Source organism: Oncorhynchus keta, chromosome 18, assembly GCF_023373465.1.
Source record: "Oncorhynchus keta strain PuntledgeMale-10-30-2019 chromosome 18, Oket_V2, whole genome shotgun sequence".
NCBI lineage: Eukaryota > Metazoa > Chordata > Actinopteri > Salmoniformes > Salmonidae > Oncorhynchus > Oncorhynchus keta.
In genome coordinates this window covers 2,475,764-2,488,912 of record NC_068438.1, presented here as the reverse complement: position 1 = coordinate 2,488,912, position 13,149 = coordinate 2,475,764, and the positions used below count along the sequence as shown (strand labels likewise).

Here is a 13,149-nt window from a genome sequence, read left to right as displayed (position 1 = left end):
TCTTTGGATTAAAACCTAATTAAGACAAGTGTACCATGTTACGTATTGGATTGTAAAAAAAATGTTTACACAACCTTGTAGTTTACCTATAAAATGGGTGGATGGTGAAGTAGAAATACACTACCGGTCAAAAGTTTTAGAACACCTACTCATTCAAGGATTTTTCTTTTAAATGGTTTTTCTTTGCTTTTCAAAAATAATAGTTAAGACATCAAAACTGTGAAATAACACATAGAATAATGTAGTAATCAAATGAAGTGTTAACAAATCAAAATATATTTTATATTTGAGATTCTTCAAATAGCCACCCTTCCCCTTGATGACAGCTTTGCACACTCTTGGCATTCTCTCAATCATGCACACATGACTGTAAGTCGCTTTGGATAAAAGCGTCTGCTAAATGGCATATATTATTATTATTATTATCAAAGATCTAATTCTAATAGCTAGCATTTTAAATGGTCATAGTAAATAGATATGGAGACAACGGATAGCCTTGTTTCACTTCACACTCTTAAAAGCTCAATACTTTCTAAGTAACCATTATTTACTATTTTACATATGTGGTTTCTGTACATAACTTTAACCCATTGTATAAGCAATTCACCAATATTAAAGTAAACCAGTCATTTATATATAAATTCTAGTCATACGTCAAACACCTTTTCAAAATCTGCTAAGAAGACCAGGCCTGGTGTCTTCAATGTTTCATAATGTTCAATTGTTTCAAGTAATTGTCGTACATTATCTCCAATATATTGTCCATGTAAAAATCCTGTCTGAACAGGATGAACAATATCTGGTAAAACCTCGCCAGGATTTTCGCATCACAACATTGATGTGTTGGAGGCCTCCATTTTTTTTTTAAATGGACTGGATCTTTATATTTACCCAGTGGACCCTGTTTTAGTAGTAATGAAATCAGACCTTCTTGTTGCGTACCTGAATGTCTACCATTTGTATAAGAGTAATTGAAACATGCTAATAATGGATCTTTGAGTACATCAAAAAAAGTCTGATATACATCTACTGGTATACCGTCAAGCCCTGGTGTTTTTCCAGGCGGAATAGATTTTATTGCCTCAAAATGTTCCTCTTCTGTAAGTTGGCCTTCACACAGGTCTTTCTGTAAATGTGTTATTATTATTAGGAAAGAAATCCACACAGTTAACATCATTCAGTTGAAATGGAGACTGAAAAGAAAACATACGCTTAAAATATTTTGCTTCCTCTTTCAAAATATAATTTGGTGAATCATGGATAACTCCATTTGTAATGAGTTTCTGTAAATTATTTTTGGTAGAATTTCGATGTTGAAGAATCAAGAAACGTTGTGCATTTTCACCATTTTACATCCAATTCACTTTATTTTTGTAATACATTACACTTGATCATTCTTGAATAATTACCTCCAATACTTTTTGTTTTCCTCTAACCTATTTTGTGTCTCTATAGTACAGTTTCCATTACATCTACCTATGCTGTTTCTTCCTCCATTTCCTCTATTAGTCTAACCTCTTGACTTAAACTGCTTTTGTTTTAATAATGAGTATTGTATTGAATGGCCTCTAAAAGTACATTTGAAAGTGTCCCATACAATAAGGGGATCTGCTGTACCTATGTTGTACCAAAAAAAGTCAATTATAAATTGTCTTAGTTAAGAACAAATTGTCATCCAATAGGCTTTTAAATTTCCAATATCCCCATCCACGTGGGAATTCTGTAAGCATTATATGGAGGCCAATTAGATTGTGGTCAGATCGCATTCGGTTTCCTACTAATACTTTGACTTGATGCCAGCAAGAACAAGACAGGAAGTATTCAAGATGGCAAGCTTGATTAAGCCTTCTCCATGTATATCTCACTTGGTCAGGATTTTTCAGCCTAAATATATCCACTAGTTCTAATGTATCCATGATCTTTGTGATCTCCTTCAGTACTTGAGGGTGATAGTGTGTAGTGTTGATTTCCTTTACGATCCATTGAGGTGCTTAAAACCGCATTATCATCTCCCACCATAATAATAAATTCATACGTTGCTTGTGAGCTCAATAGATGATTATATATATATATTTTTTTTTAAGTGTATGAAGAGGTATGAAAGGAGTATGGTATGGACTTGTACACATCAATATCATAGGGATGTTACTAGATGACATCACATGCATAGATGAATATTAACCATTTACCTTACTGAATCATTATTTGACCCATATAGATGAATTAGACAGACCTGTTTTTGGTCCAATAGCATATTTAAAATAATCAATCTTCCTTGTGAATCCGTTTCCACAGTCGGATCAAAATTTGTATTAATTAGTATAAATCACCTCTTTTTGCACATGACAAAAACATATTTCTCCCTCCGAGTCCTTTTTCCACCCAACCTCATCTATATTTGTAGAATGAGTTTCCTGTAAACAATAGATATTATATTCTTTCTCTTTTAGCCAGGTAAAAATGTATCTTCTGTTTTTATGATCTGCTAAGCCATTACAATTATAACTTGCTATACTTATTTCCCCACTTACCATAACAATAGCCAAGTGTCAATTATACTTACCACAACCAATGTTTGTAAACTTACCATTAAAAAGCACCATGATGATTAAGTGTCCATATAGCTGTACCATAATCATTTGCACTGTTAAAGATACTGTAGCTGCAACTGTGTAAACCTCCAATTGTCCTAATATTCCACCCACTAAAACTTCCCCCATATCTAGGTCTATTGTCACTAAGACCATCAGACCATTTCCCTGACTATTGACGCACATTTGCGTCCTAAGGCAAACCCTTGGCAGACAATTGGCGGTGGCCAGAGGGAAATATGAGCAGTCCCATGATAACATAAATATCTGACGCTGCTTAAAGACAACTAACCAAATAACATGGAAAACATTCAGATTTTTTGTTATGGTTCCACTGATTGATCCTATTAATATAAATAATAACAGTACAATATTATAAATGCATGCTCATATCTATAAAGTCCTAGCAAGGCTATAAGCATGTCAGCCCAGCCTGCTCAGTTCATTGGATCTGATTGGCTGTAAGCATGTCAGCCCAGCCTGCTCAGTTCATTGGATCTGATTGGCTGTAAGCATGTCAGCCAGCCTGCTCACTTCATTGGATTCAATTTGAACATTTTTGGATAAAATGAAGACAAAACAACCTAAATATATCGCAAGACCAGTCCTTTTTTTTTTTTAAATGTCCATTACATGCAAAATATATGTCATGTAGTCCTCATTATATCCTGTTGTAATTCCGACCAAAAAAAGGAAGAAGGAAGGAAAAAATATTCTAACGGCCGCTAATGACTGAAAGTAAAAATGTGTCTCAGGCATCACATTATATCCTATTGTATTCCTGTTGTATTGTGCCATGGCTGTGCCAGAGCCGACTGCAAGCCAAACCCGGGCACCCCTTCATGGAAGGGCATACCCAAGTTCAACTCACAATCGACTCCAACACAGTCATGGCACGACAACCAAGAACACCTGCAAGTACTGACAATCCAGAGCAATTAAACCTGGAAAACCAACCCCCTGTAAAACCAACCCTCCACCCATGCACATTTAGTTTTTTTTTATTCCAGGGTCGTTGCTCTATCAAGCTCGGTTGTTTTACACCTAGGCCTATATCATCAGGATAAAGAATATAAAAAGGTAGCATAACTAGCTTATATAGAAATATATAATATACCTTTCTCTCGCTAAGAGAAGTTCTTCCATAAGCCAGTTATTGTATCAGTTCTACCATTAACTAACACACTAGAGACAACAACCCTGTTGAGAATCCATCCATTTGCCTGTGTGTATCAGAATAATAATCATATACATTTTTAAGATTGAGAATAATTTTTTTAATGTAAAAGCTAATAACACCAATTATTTTAGGATCATATAGGCCTATTCCAATAGAGAACCTATGCAGGTTTTTAATGATATAATAATTTAACCCTATAATACATCTATTCATATTTATTACGTTTTATCTTTAAACAACGATTCACATCGGCGAACAAGGGCTGCACTATATAACAGCTTTTAAGTCGTACTATACCTGACCTCTACAATTAGGCCATATCATATTAAAAAAAAAAAAAAAAAAAAGAAACTTGGTATTTCTAATGTACATTCTTCAAATCAAATGATTAAAAAATCAAAGTAAAAAAAGGTCAGCCTAACCCATCTTCGCCTTCCCCTAAATCAAAACCTGATATTACGTCCATATCGTCCATAGTTCCATATTGCCTGAATAGAAAAAGGATAAATTCATCATATCCATTCTACATTACCATAAACCAAACCTTATTTTAAGTCCACGGTTCCATACTGCATGAATGTACAACATTTATATTAAAATAATAATATTAACCTAGTTCATGCAAAAACATATTGGGGTAAAAAAATAAAAAAATAAAAAATATATATTTGTACTGTGTAATGCGGTGCAAATATGTATCGGGGACTACTTCAACAGGAGGTAGCTATCAGCCACGTTGTAATCTTCGAGTCCTTGAACATTTGGTTGTTTACATGTAATTTATGGAGCACGAGACAAACTAAGGCCTCAACCTCACCCAGTAGGCCAGGCAATAGATTGAGTTGTTTTAACTGCTCTCTCATGCTGGTAAGCAATGCTCCATCTTCATGGTTATAAAAACAGGCCAATGTTAAGTTGGACATTTTAGACCACTGCTTCCTCCGGTTTTGCTCGCAGAACTCGAGGAAAGGTCACACTGCCACCTGATCAACCTATGACGACTTAACATTGTCTTAGCAAACCAACTGACCAGCCAGTCTATGATATGTTATGATAACTACTGTTTGCCTGGATTTAATTAGTTGTTGTTTTTCTAGAGCTCCGACCTGAAGAACACTGACGTCATGATTCAACCGTGGTTTTTTTTCAAGTTGCAAGTTGTCTTGATCTCACTGAAGTCATGCTGGATTGACAGAATGGCCAATGTATTCCAATTTTTCTGACCCATGGTGTTGCATGTTTATCTAGAGAATGCCAGACTTTGATGACAAAATTTGCCCACAAGGACCGCTGCCCCAACATCCTGTTCAAGTGAGCACAGCACAGTCCAAAATGTATTGTATCCTGCTGCATAAATGATGTAATATGCCAGGGAGATATGTATACTGTAGCTAAGAAAGTCATTCTAAGTGTATGTTGTGTAGTAAGCTGTTAGTAGCCCATGTGCCTCACCTTAATAATTTGGTCTATTTACCCCTCTTAATTTAGCCTACTGTTCTGACTTGGTGGTGCACATGTAGCCTAAAGCCTGTTTTAGAGAAATATAATCATCAAACATTGTAAGAGCTTTCATTGTCTGCTTATATGCCCCCTTTATTTAAGTGCAACTTTACTAACAACGGTTTTAGGAAACAGCTCGAAGATTTAACGATGCTCCTACGAAGGTTCTAACAATGAATTTAAGGCAAAGATGCTTTTGGGAAACTGGGCCCAAGTGCCATACAGATGCCAACACGAGGCCTATAGGATAAAACCCATCAGTGCGTCCTCTTGTGGACTAACAGGCCTAAATAACCTGAGTCGACACCTTTTCCTTTTCACTCACAATGTCAAGGCAGTTGGTTTTAAAAACCACCAGTCTAGAGGCAAACGTCAATGTTGAGTCTCAAGGCTTTTTTATTACTTGTAAAACATTGGAGACAAACCTGCTAGTCTATCCCCTCTGTGTTGTACAGTAACAATACTGTACATTAAGTAAGGCATCGGAGGATAGCTGAAGACTGCCACTGTTTAACAATGTAATCTCATGTTATCATCAAAACAAACATTCTGCCCCTCACATTTCTATGCTGAGAGGTACAGCCCGTTCACACTTCATAAATAATAATGTTGGGAGGAAACATTAAAACAAAACGTGTACAAAAATCATGGTTAACATTTCAGCCCAGGTATTCATTAATAACGTCACTGACATACACACCCCACCCCTCTCTTTAGTCAATCACAGAATCAAAATGATCTGCAGCTTTGGAAATGTCAGTCAAGCCTGAACGAGAGAAGTCCAGAAGGCAGACACTGTTGACAAGGGTTGCATTCAGGAGGGTGCCACGTTCTATATAGCTGACAACGATTCCCTAGTCTTCAGGACAAAGAAACACGTCTGTTCAATAAATTCCTATCTGAAGGTCCTGTAAAGTTGCACGCCACCTGGGTAGGTGGATGCACGTTACAGGACTGAACGTGACCCAGATGAATAAGCAGAGCTCCAGTTTGAAGGCACGTGTGGCCTTACCCTCTCCCTTCTCACGACAGCCCTATGGGAGAGGGTTTTGCACTGTGGGGGCTGCGTCTCAATAGTGTAAAGTAGTAGGCCTTACCAACCTTCCCTACTTAAGGGAGTTGATGGGTAAAAGCAAAGTTGTCAAAGAAGCACACTCCATCATTTAGCAGACTGGACTTTCATTTCAGTAAATGTTCAATTCTTTCAGATAAGTGCAGATGAGGGCAAGGAGACGAGGCGAGGAAGGCTGTTTAGACTACTGAGACACAGCCCAGGTGTAAAGGGAAGAGAGTGAGCAGGGGATATTCCACATCTATTGCTGGATAAAGCCTTCCTGTTGGATATTCCAAATGTGGAAATAATCAATTGTAATTATTAAAAGGTAGGATTAAAGTGTGTAGCGTTGAATGTAGCAAACAGAGGCTTGCGTCCCAAATGCTATGGGCCCTGGGTTCCACAGGGTACTACTTTTGACCATAGCCCCATCTATGGTAGCGGTTCTCAAGCCTCTCCGCAGGGACCCCCAGCCATTCTATGCATTAGATCTATTCCACACCTAGCTCACCTGACTCTTAGCTTGTCAACTAACCATCAAGCCCTTGACTATGTCAATCAGGTGAGCTAGTTCAGGGCCACAACTAATTTGTGAGATGTCTAGGGGTCCCAGAAGGGGTTTGAGAACCACTGCCCTATGCAGTCTGATCAAAAGGAGTGCAATATGTAGGGAATAGAGTGCCATTTGGGGACAGCAGGGCTCTCCTCTCTCAGACTACGGGCAGAGGGACATTTGGTGGCTCACTCTCCCTGTAAATTAGTCTAGGGCACAAGCTGCAGGCTCATGAAGCCATAATCCCAGCGCTAAGCATGACACACAACATGTGTGCAAACAGTCAATAGATGGTTACCTCCATTCATGAAGTGCATGCGCACGCACGCACGCACACACACACACAACATTGTCCTTCCCAGAGAGGTTTCAAATGGTTAGCTTACAAAAATCAGACTCAACATATAAATACGCATATACAGTGCATTCAGAAAGTATTCAGACCCCTTGATTTTTTTCCACATTTTGTTACGTTACAGCCTTAAATCTAAAATGTATTAAATAAAATGTTTTCTTCATCAATCTACACACAATAATGATAAAGCGAAAACAGATTTTGGGGATTTTTAAACCCCCCAAAAAAAAAAAAAAAAACAGAAATCCCTTATTCAGACCCTTTGCTATGAGACTCAAAATTGAGCTCAGGTGCATCCTGTTTACATTGATCATCCTTGAGATGTTTCTACAACTTGGAGTCCACCTGTTGTAAATTCAATTGATTGGAAAGGCACACCAGTCTATATAAGGTCCCACAGGTGACAAGTGCATGTCAGAGCAAAAACCAAGCCATGAAGTTGAAGGAATTGTCCGTAGAGCTCAGAGACAGGATTATGACAATGCACAGATCTGGGGATGGGTACCAACAAATATCTACAGCATTGAAAGGTCTCCAAGAACACAGTGGACTCCATCATTCTTAAATGGAAGAATTTGGGAACCACTAAGAGTCTTTCTAGAGCTGGCTGCCCGGCCAAACTGAGCAATCGGGAGAAAAGGGCCTTGGTCAGGGAGGTGACCAAGAACCCAATGGCTACTCTGATAGAGCTCCAGAGTTCCTCTGTGGAGATGGGAGAATCTTCCAGAAGGACAACCATATCTGCAGCACTCCACCAATAAGGCATTTATGGTAGAGTGGCCAGACAAAAGCTACTCATTAAAAAGGCACATGACAGCCAGCTTGGATTCTTTGGTCTGATGAAACCAAAATTTAACTATTTGCCTGAATGCCAAGCGACATATCTGGAGGAAACCTGGCATCATCGCTACACTAAAGCACGGTGGTGGCAGCATCATGCTGTGTGTGATGTTTTTCAGTGGCAGGGACTGGGAGACTAGTCAGGATCAAGGGAAAGATGAACGGAGCCAAGTACAGAGAGATTCTTAATGAAAACCTTCTCCAGAGAGCTCAGAACCTCAGACTGGGGCGACGGTTCAATTTCCAACAGGACAACGACAAGCACACAGCCAAAACAACACAGGAGTGGCTTCGGGGACAAGTGTCTGAATGTCCTTGAGTGGCCCATCCAGACCACGGACTTGATCCCGATCTAACATCTCTGGAGAGTTCTGAAAATAACTGTTCAGCAACGCTCCCCATCCAACATCACAGAGCTTGAGAGGATCTCCAGAGAAGAACAGGAGAAACTAGCCAAATACAGGCGTCAAGCTTGTAGCGCCATACCCAAGAAGACTCGATGCTGTTATCACTGCCAACGGTGCTTCAACGAAGTACTGAGTAAAAGGGTCTGAATACTTATGTTTTTATATTTGCAAAAATGTCTAAACTGTTTTTGCTTTGTCATTATGGGGTATTGTGTGTAGATAGATGAGAGAAAAAAACAATTGAATGAATTTTGGAATAAGGCTGTAACGTAACAAAAGGTGGAAAAAGTCAAGGTGTCTGAATACTTTCCGAATGCACTGTACATACACAGTGTGCATTAGTGTGTAACTGTGTGTGCATGTGTATGAACCCGGTGGACCTTCGTCACTCACTGTCAGTCTCAGTCAAGCACAGATGATGTCTGGCTGAAACTGCAGTCATTTCAAGACTTACAGTTCTTCACCTTTTTCAACATGCCACCCCCCTCTCCCACAGTGTATGTATGTCTCTCTTCTCTTCTACCGGCCACTCAGGCGGACACGTTGACGTCACGTAGTGCGATAGTACCAGTCGTGGGGGGGTCGGCGGGCCCCAGTTGGTCCCTGGGGGTGGGACTGGGTGACGAGGGGGTGGGGTGTAGTAGGGAGGGGACAGAGCCTGTGGGAGTGGATAAGGCGCTGGTCTGGAACAGGATCTGCTGGAGTGTCCGTCGGAGGTTGGGGTGGAGGCGGGCCTGTGTCTGGTAGAACACCTCAGCTGCAAAGCACTTCATCACCCCGGAACAAAGGTCCTCGTACAACGGGACTGTGTACATCCTCGACGTCTGATGAGATAAAAAAAAAATACCAGATAAGGTTTCAATTGTATTGCTGTGCGTTACATTTAAAACAAAATGTCATTTGTCTTTGGCACTTACAGGTAGGTAAAAAGTGACATAAAAGCTTTGCTGCCTAGAGGTCGACACGTAAGCTTGAAGACATATTTTTATAAGATATTGGCAAGATATTATCAAATTATTCCCATGCATCTGCAAAAAGCTGACACAGATGTGCTTAAAGAAAGAAATAATAGACATACAACGTAAATAATATCAATACGCACAGTGTCATTATACACAGTCCAGCAAACTCATAGAGATCGTTAACAGCTGAGGGAAGACGCCATTTGGCCGCTCCACGAGACTCCTAACTTTTACAGAGTGTGAGACGCCCCTATTATTTCAATAATTCCTGCCCTGCCTTTCTGAAGTCTTCGAAAGCCAAGTGAACAAACATCACCGACCATTTCGAATCCCACTGTACATTCTCCGCTATGCAATCTGGTTTCCGAGCTGGTCATGGGTGCACCTCAGCCACGCCATCGATAAAAGAAAGTTCTGTGCAGCCGTATTCATCGACCTGGCCAAGGCTTTCGACTCTGTCAATCACCACATTCTTATTGGCCGTCTCAACAGCCTTGGTTTCTCTAATGACTGCCCTGCCTGGTTCACCAACTAGTTGTCTGATAGAGTTCAGTGTGTCAAATCAGAGGGCCTGTTGTCCGAACCCCCGGCAGTCTCTATGGGGGTGCCACAGGGTTCAATTCTCGGGCCAACTCTTTTCTCTGTATACATCAAATGATGTCGCTCTTGCTGCGGGTGATTATTTGATCCACCTCTATGCAGATGACACCCTTCTGTATACCTCTGAGACTTCTTTGGACACTGTGTTAGCTAACCTCCAGACAGGCTTCAACGCCATACAACACTCCTTTAGTGGCTTCCAACTGCTCTTACATGCTAGTCAAACTAAATGCATGCTCTTCAACCATTTGCTGCCCGTACCCGCTCGCCCAAAAAGCATCACTACTCTGGACGGTTCTGACTAAGAATATGTGGACAACTATAAATACCTAGGTGTCTGGTTAGACTGTAAACTCTCCTTCCAGACTCACATTAAGCATCTCCAATCCAAAGTTAAATCTAGAATCGGACTCCTATTTCAAAACAAAGCCTCCTTCACTCATGCTGCCAAACATACCCTCGTAAAACTGATTGACTATCCTACCGATCCTCGACTTCGGCAATGTAATTTACAAAACAGCCTCCAACACTCTACTTAGCAAATTGGATGCACAGTCTATCACAGTGCCATCCATTTTGACACCAAAGTCCCATATACTACCCACCACTGTGACCTGTATGCTCTTGTTGGCTGATCCTCACCACATATACGTCGCCAAACCCACTGGCTCCAGGTCATCTATAAGTCTTTGCTAGGTAAAGCTCCGCCTTATCTCAGCTCACTGGTCTCCAGAGCAAGTTGAAGACTTATACCTCCCTCACTAACTTTAAGTGTCAGCTGTCAGAGCAGCTTACCGATCACTGCAGCTGTACGTAGTCCAACTGTAAAATCGCCCAACTACCTACAGTTGAAGTCGGAAGTTTACATACACTTAGGTTGGAGTAATTAAAACGTTTTTTTCAACCACTCCACAAATTTCTTGTTAACAAACTATAGTTTTGGCAAGTCGGTTAGGACAGATTATTGAATTAAAATTGAATGTATCACAATTCCAGTGGGTCAGAAGTTTACATACACTAAGTTGACTGTGCCTTTAAACAGCTTGGAAAATTCCAGACAATGATGTCATGGCTTTAGAAGCTTCTGAAACAACTGAAGGTGCCACATTCATCTGTACAAACAATACGCAAGTATACCACCATGGGACCACTCAGCCGTCATACCACTCAGGAAGGAGACGCGTTCTGTCTCCTAGAGATGAACGTACTTTGGTGCGAAAAGTGCAAATCAATCCCAGAACAGCAGCAAAGGACCTTGTGAAGATGCTGGAGGAAACAGGTACAAAAGTATCTATATCCACAGTAAAAACAAGTCCTATATCAACATAACCTGAAAGGCACTCAGCAAGGAAGAAGCCACTACTCCAAAACCGCCATAAAAAAGCCAGACTACCGTTTGCAACTGCACATGTGGAAAAAGATCGTACTTTTTGGAGAAATGTCCTCTGGTCTGATGAAACAAAAATAGAACTGTTTGGCCATAATGACTATCGTTATGTTTGGAGGACAAAGGGGGAGGGCTTGCAAGCCGAAGAACATTACCCCAACCGTGAAGCACGGGGGTGGCAGCATCATGTTGTGGGGGTGCTTTGCTGTAGGAGGGACTGGTGCACTTCACAAAATAGATGGCATCATGAGGAGGAAAATTACGTGGATATATTGAAGCAACATCTCAAGACATCAGTCAGGAAGTTCAAGTTTGGTCACAAATGGGTCTTCCAAATGGACAATGACCCGAGCATACTTCCAAAGTTGTGGCAAAATAGCTTAAGGACAACAAAGTCAAGGTATTGGAGTGGCCCTGACCTTAATCCCATAGAAAATGGGGGCAGAAAGAACTGAAAAAGCGTGTGCGAGCAAGGAGGCCTACAAACCTGACTCAGTTACACCAGCTCTGTCAGGAGGAATGGGCCAAAATTCACCTAACTTATTGTGGGAAGCTTGTGGAAGGCTACCCTAAACGTTTGACCCAAGTGAAACAATTTAAAGGCAATGCTACCAAATACTAATTGAGTGGATGTAAACTTCTGACCCACTGGGAATGTGATGAAAGAAATAAAGGCTGAAATAAAGCATTCTGACATTTCACATTCTTAAAATAAAAAGGTGATTCTAACTGACCTAAGACAGCAAATTTTCACTAGAATCAAATGTCAGGAATTGTGAAAAACTGAGTTTAAATGTACTTGACTAAGGTGTATGTAAACTGCCGACTTCAACTGTAACTCATCCCCATATTTGTTTTTGTTTTTCTTCACTTTTGCACACCAATATTTCTACTTGCACATCCTCATCTGCACATCTATCACTCCAGTGTAAATTGCTAAATTGTAATTACTTCGCCACTATTGGCCTATTTATTGCTTTACCTCCTTACTTAAATTTGCACACACTGCACAATATACATATTTTCTATTGTGTTATTGACTGTACGTTTGTTTATTACATGTGTAACTCTGTGTCTTTGTTTTTGTCGCACTGCTTTGCTTTATCTTGGCCAGGTCTCAGTTGTAAATGAGAACTTGTTCTCAACTGGCGTACATGGTTAAAAAGGTTAAATAAAATTTAAAAAATAAATAAAAATAATTCCCTGTACGTAAGCATGCTGGCTCTATGAGAGCCTCACGCTGCTCAGTTCAGAATTACACTCTGGTTCTATTTTAAAGATTGAGGTGCAGCTCGAGAACAATTGTCTTGCGTTAGCCGAAAGTTACATGTGCAGTGTAGCAGGTAAAACCCCCACTGTTCCTGATGCCTCTGTGTAGCTCTTTTGTAATGCGCAACTGAGAAATCACCACTGTTTTTTTGTCACCCATTAACACTCATACAAAGAAATACTTAAGTGTCCACAGCCTGCATGATGGTGGTAATTTCACTGCTTTGACTTCCTAGAACTGGAGTGAATGGCCTGGGTTACACAGCTTGCAATTTTTAAGAAAATGATCAAATGAAAATGAAGTGCCTTCTATGTGTGTTGTTGTAATACATTTAAGTTACATTTTAATAAATAAATGCTACATTTACTCCAAAAGGTATTTCTGAATGGAGACTAGTGGAATCTAAGTCAATCTATCTTCTAGAAAACATTAGTTTACATGTTCCCTCAA

The 13,149-nt window shown here is 40.1% G+C and overlaps 1 protein-coding gene across 2 annotated transcripts in view; it reads right to left on the bottom strand.

Annotated features, from left to right (window-relative positions):
* Positions 1–5,643: 5,643 nt before the first annotated feature.
* Positions 5,644–13,149, bottom strand: part of rnpepl1 (arginyl aminopeptidase like 1) — a 40,424-nt gene continuing 32,918 nt past the window's right edge. Inside the window, exon 11 of one of the 2 annotated variants that reach the window (XM_035791450.2) lies at positions 5,644–9,304. In XM_035791450.2, the coding sequence (XP_035647343.1) occupies positions 9,011–9,304 (294 nt within the window). In that variant the 3' untranslated portion in view covers positions 5,644–9,010. The remainder of the gene's footprint in view (positions 9,305–13,149) is intronic. The other variant, XR_004828333.2, reaches the window with a different exon arrangement.